This window comes from Epinephelus moara, chromosome 12 (assembly GCF_006386435.1).
Source record: "Epinephelus moara isolate mb chromosome 12, YSFRI_EMoa_1.0, whole genome shotgun sequence".
Taxonomy (NCBI): Eukaryota; Metazoa; Chordata; class Actinopteri; order Perciformes; family Serranidae; genus Epinephelus; species Epinephelus moara.
In genome coordinates this window covers 17,048,709-17,054,747 of record NC_065517.1, presented here as the reverse complement: position 1 = coordinate 17,054,747, position 6,039 = coordinate 17,048,709, and the positions used below count along the sequence as shown (strand labels likewise).

The following is a 6,039-nucleotide window of genomic DNA, read 5'->3' as shown; positions in this document are numbered from 1 at the left end:
CTGATGCACCTGGTTAGGAGTAAACAGAAAGAAAGAAAGAGTAAAAGAGATGGGGAGTGGGATAATAGAGACCGCAAAATAAAAGCAGATTCAGTGCTCCTGCTGAGTTTATTAGCAGAGCGCACCTGTTCACAGGCTACAGCAGGTGCCTCTAGCAGACAAGGCCAGACTGAGCATAAATGTGTGGATGTGTGTGTGTGTGTGTGTGTGTGTGTGTGTGTGTGTGTGTGTGTGTGTGTGTGTGTGTGTGCACTGGTCCAATCACTATGACCGTCTGCTACCAAACACACCCATTTGTCAAGACAAACGAGTGACACAGGAAGGAAGGCAAAAGCTGCGGCCAAAAAAAGAAGGACAAAAAAACCCCACACAACACAGTGTACTTTATTACCTGGAAGTGGGAAAATGAGTTTTGTCAACAAATGGGCCATCTATTTCCCCTCACATCAATGGACTCATGGCACTTGATTTATCTTCTCCGTATTGGAAGCAATGGAGTGAAAAAGAGAGAGTGAGAGCGATGAAGGTGGAGACGATGGGCTCCTGCTGCCTTTAAGTCTTGTGGGAAAAAGCATTGCAACAGCTAAAATGTCTCACAGAGTGCACATCAGTTAAGCTCTGATGGGAAGTATTTCAAATCAGGGCCTCTTTAACCACCCTAAACAAGTCGAGCAGCAAACACAAGCTCTGTTCTCGCGACGGCAGATGGTGGAGCTTTCCATCCAATAAAACGTATTTTCATTGCACACAAAGCCTTTTTTCTCGCCTGCATTCAATTGGTATTTTCTGTGAATTCAACTGTGTGGGAAGAGTGCCACAAACGAAGAAGAAGCACAGTTCAGTTGTTCGGATTTGCACCTGTCTGTGCAGACATGCCGCTCTGTTTCTCATGACTCTATGGAGCAACGTGCGCATGAACAGAGGTTATGTGACTTTATGATTCAGCCTCCTCAAGCAGGAGAAATGAGGATGTATTTTTAAAAATCTTTTTATACACAGAACATTGTGTCAGAGTGATGACCCATATCCCTCTGGCTGAGAAGTATTGAATAACATTCATGATCTTGAAAGGCAAAGAAGTTATGATTGTGCTGGTCATTGGCAGCATGATGTCCATTACACATGCTGAATACATGGAACAAAAGTAAATGCCATATTTTAATCACATTTTATTGCTTTTTTTTCCACGCCAAATGGAGTTTGACAATAGACTGTAAAGAAGAAGATGGATTGTGGGCTACTGTTTTCGAGTTTGGCATTTTGGCTTTCGCCATCTTGGTTTCTTGGAGCCAGATGGGACCATATTTGGACAATATGGTCCTGACCTGATAGACATAAATTCACATACATAGCCAATTGTTACTAATATCTCTGGCCAGCATTTTGCATAATGTCTTAATTACTCCAGAGGGGATCTTCTGATTTAATACAGGCTTGACTTTGATATACAATCACTTTAAATGTAGTTTTATACCTAGGTTCGGGAACAAAGACCACGCCTCAAACACCTGATGCATTTTCTTTCCCTTTGACACATTTCTCACATCCCACCCACCCAATCCCATCTTGCCTCTTACATCTTTTTCTCTGCTCCTTTCTGCATACAGGAACCAGCTGGGGCTCTATCCGAAGCCGAGCTCACGAAGAGACAACTCCCCCACTCAGTCTCACTCCCGGGATCCCTCCTGTGTTCCTGCCTTTGACTCAACACGTTCATCACTGTGCTTGACCCTCAACCCTTCATCCCTCATCCCACATCCCTCAACCCTTCATCCCTCATCCACTCGACCCTCAACCCTTCATCCCTCATCTCTCCATCCCTCATCCCTCATCCATTCGACCCTCAACCCTTCACCCCTCATCTATTTGACCCTCAACCCTTCATCCCTTATTCCTTCATCCCTCATCAATTCGACTCTCAACCCTTCATCCCCCATCCACATCCTTTCATTTTCTAATCCCACAATCCTCACCCCTTCACGCTTTCCTCAGAAACCATAATCCATCATATGCAAAAAATCATTCAGAATCTTATTGGTGTGGTCTTTGTTAGTGAATGACAGTTACAGTGTGTTGGTTGGACCAGGGATACTGTTATCTACTGATGAATCTGTCTTTATTTTACAGGGACAGCTCACCCCAAATTCAAAAATACATATTTTTCCTCTTACCTGTAGTGCTATTTATCAGTCAAGATTGTTTTAGTGTGAGTTGCTGAGTGTTGGAGATATCGGCTGTACAGATGGCTGCATGCCCTCTGTCAAATATAATGGAACTAGATGGCACTCGGCTTGCGGTGCTCAAAGCGCCAAAAATTACAATTGAAAAACTCAACAGCAATGTCTCTTTCCAGAAATCATGACCCAGTTGGGGGGAGTTGGGGACGGTAGGCATTGCTATGCCACTAGTCTGACTGACAGGTCGCTATGGAAGCCACTTTTCAATTACAAGGTAGCCATGCCCTAAAGCATACCCTGCTTATCATCTATGTTACTATAAATGGGAACATAACTGACAAAATGAACATCATGCTGTACTGAAGAAGAGTATAAACTCATTAGGAAAATGTTAATATCTCTGAACAGATATCTGCATATGTACACAGAATCTGTAGGCAGTGGTACAAGATTTTGGTACCAGACACATTCTGGTTTCTGTTTGTAGTCTGAGTACTATTGACTGGTCACCTTTGGTTCCCTGCAGATGAACAATCCATGTGGAGAGCAAGGAGGTGAAGTACTTGGCCAAAATGCAATTTCAGGACCCACTGGCTATCCTCTGACTACTATTAACTTTATTCTAATTCATCTGCATTCATATGGTAAATGGTCAACACATTCTCGCTCCGACCTTGTCACATATCGACGTTCAGTCATGGATCGTCCACATCTATACACAACGCGTAAGGTACCCTGGGTTGGTTGTTGACATTCTGGGATGCGGTGTCAAGTTCTGTTTGTTACAAAATACTTGTACTACAAAATCTTTGCGCTGGCTACACCAGATCGACCAAAATATTGGCTGTTGCCCCCAGAGGTTTATTGTTGTCTGACCAAAGCCAGTGAGTTACGAGATAGCAAAAACATTCACTGAGAATGTAAAACTCCTTCCCAACCAATGACATTTTGCCTGCATCTGTCCCATATGAGATAGACAGATGGCCATCAACCGCCTGAGGAGAGTAAGCTGGAGGCTGGCCGGCTGGAACCACAGGCTGTCTGAGAGTAGACCTCTACTACTGCACGCAGGCATACCTCCTACAGCTCCTGCCTGGCCATTAGCAGAAAGTAGGTGTGGGCGAGCTGGCCTCTCCGGCTTGTTTATGGTGGGAAGTTTTGGGTAGAGACCTTCTTTAGATATGTCTGTAGCATTGGAGCCAGACACACTGCTAGTGTTCAATGTAGGTGCAGATCCAAGGTCTGAGCTGGTCTCCAGTATGGCCAGGTGAGTGGTGATGTTGTTCAGCGTCCTCTGCATCTTGTGCTGCATCTGTCTGGCTGATCCCCAGGAGCTGCTGACACACTCCTCTCCCTGTGATGACACACTGATGGCCCTGAGAAGGTGCTGCCACCCTCGCTTGTAGAGCTCCAGAGCCTGTGCCTTCTCTCCCGCTTCATCTGCTGCGAGTCCTTTATTGATGCACCCCAAGCCATCTTTGATCACTTACGTCTGGCATTGTTTAGCTTTTCCATTCCCTCACAGTGAGAGAAAAACTCAGCAGAGCAGCCTAATTAGCCATTTAGCTAACCTTTAGCTTGTCAAAAAAAATCCTTCTTGCTGCCCTATAGAGTTGACTTTAGTAAAATCAAGTAGGGTCATTTTCTCATAGACTTCTATACATTTAGATATTCATTGTGAAACCAGTGGAGTCGCCCCCTGTTGGCCATTAGAAAGAACGCAGGTTTGAGGCACTTACACATTGCTTTACTTTCAGACCCAGATGCTACGTCCACTTCTGTTACACAATCTAAGGGTTTGACTAGTGCTCTTTTCATTGTGTCTTCCTGCTGTGCTCTCTTCTACAATGGTATAGCTTGACTGGAGAGTTATCGCCAGCAACTGATTATCTCAATGAACCAACCTTTATATTCACATAATAGTAGTGGATGGAAATTATCTTTTTTTTTTGCTAACTTTCTGAAATTTCTGTTAAAGTTTGCACTACATTTGGATGGAATCTTGGCTTGTGTTGGGTTAGCGAAGTCAGTTTGTACAATGCTTTCAAGTAAAGTTCGACTGCAACTAAGTTTTGACTCACAAATTTGTATTTGTCACCAAACCATCTGGCCAGTTATGACCTACCTCTGCTGAAACGCATCTAATGCAAAAAAGAGCTTCACATTTATGCATTTTCCCATCACTGAGCAAAAAAAAAAAACAAGCCATAACCATCAGAACTGCCAGTAGTCACTACACCGCCAAGCTTCCAGCACCACTTTTGCAAGTACCACAAACAAATTTCACTGTGTCATTTTCTGTTGTGACCAGTAACTGTATCTACATATTAAATTGTAGACGCGCCTCTTCTCCTGCTTTTTTATGTGCTTTAATGTATTACATGTGGATCGAGGTGTAGGTGTTCTGTGCTTGATGTGTGAAGCATCATTGAACCTTTTAAAAAGCCCTTGAAACCAGTATTTTTTTTTAAACTTTTAATCACTGAATACTCAGTGTTTCACCTTCTTCACCCTCTGAAAGCTGAGGTGAACTGAACTTTTTCACAGAAACTGCAAAGTTAGGTGTTAGAGAGGAAGCAGAGGGGGGGAAATGAGAGAGAACTTGAGAAGGAAGCCAATTATGGGGAATTTTAGTTAAAAGGTAGTTTCAGGGCCAGAACTGATGCTCATTTGTTTTTAAGACTAATGAGTGGTTAGAGGGGCTGAGGTTGGAGATGTATTGTGTTTATGTTCATTTATTCTGCACACCTCCGCTGGCTCTGCAGCTAGTCATCACTTTGTTCTGCTCACTGATCAATAATTTTACTTCGTTTAATTACATTTGCAGTATGAATTACATCAAAGGTAACAATACATGATGCTTGCATTCATGTACATTTAAAGAGTTTTTCTCACTGTGTGATATCAGTGACAAACAGCAGAGCAACTTCTTTTGTTGTTTGTGCAACTTGGATCGTATTGTTGTCAGCATCCAAGCTACAATGACTGTCACTGGATCCGGTCCATGTCCTGGTATAAATGTAATGCTCTGATGCATACAGAACCTTAAAGGGAAATTACACTGTGTTCCAAATAGAATGGTTTGGATAAGGTTTTTCACCTGCTCCAGTCACCTGACTCCCTCGTCCACCTGCTCACTTGTTCCTATTTTCCAAGGGCGCAGGTTTTGTTAAGTACTAAGGGTGACATGTCCCCTCTATCCCTCCTGAGATCTACCCATACAGCTTTCCCTCATCAGCCCTGCAGCACATAACTGACCTATTTCCACTCACTCCCTGTCAGATCGTCGAAGTTGCAATGTTGCTTTACTGCCTTATTTGCCTTCAAACTTTTGTCACCTTAACATGGACCTCTACCTCCCTGGGAGCATACACCGTCATTGTGGCATAAATTCACTGAACTCTGACAGTGCACCTGCAGTAACCCTGTGTGGATCCAATCCTGCATTTCCTGTGTCGGGACACAACTTATCTTCCTGAAGTCTCATAGTCTGACTCTTATTTCTGGCCATACATGTACAGTACATCAACAGTATTTAGGGAATACTTTACCCACAAATTGACCATTTGTGTGTCAGTTACTCATGTCATATTATATGGAATTCATGCGGAAACTTTGGTTTTTCTGGCATGCCAGCTAGCAGCTAATTGATCTTTCACTAAGCCCGCCCCTTCTGACGGTCCGGCAAGCTGTTGGAGCAAACATGGGGCCCACACTGTAACTAAGTGCACTACCTGAAAAATGTTATCATATATTTGGAACAATGAAACAGTGATTCCAGAGAGAAGCAGACAGAGGGGTCTACAGTCTGTGTTTGAAGGATATATCCAGGATGTCAAACTGACTCAGCAGCAACAACAGG

At 43.4% G+C, this 6,039-nt stretch overlaps 1 protein-coding gene across 1 annotated transcript; it reads right to left on the bottom strand.

Moving 5' to 3' along the window:
- Positions 1-2,683: 2,683 nt before the first annotated feature.
- Positions 2,684-4,318, bottom strand: LOC126399191 (spartin-like). The gene is made up of 4 exons (XM_050059032.1): positions 4,303-4,318; positions 3,255-3,653; positions 3,091-3,201; positions 2,684-2,697 (listed from the first exon to the last, which is right to left on the bottom strand). Exons 1-4 carry the CDS (start codon positions 4,316-4,318, stop codon positions 2,684-2,686), a joined length of 540 nt encoding a protein of 179 aa, XP_049914989.1.
- Between the last annotated feature and the right edge of the window lie 1,721 nt (positions 4,319-6,039).

Bases quoted from the DNA above. Each gene is read 5' to 3' on its own strand.
- LOC126399191 (XM_050059032.1), bottom strand. The intron at 3,202-3,254 runs GTATGCCTGCGT...CTGTGGTTCCAG, and splicing joins CCAGGCAGGAGCTGTAGGAG to CCGGCCAGCCTCCAGCTTAC.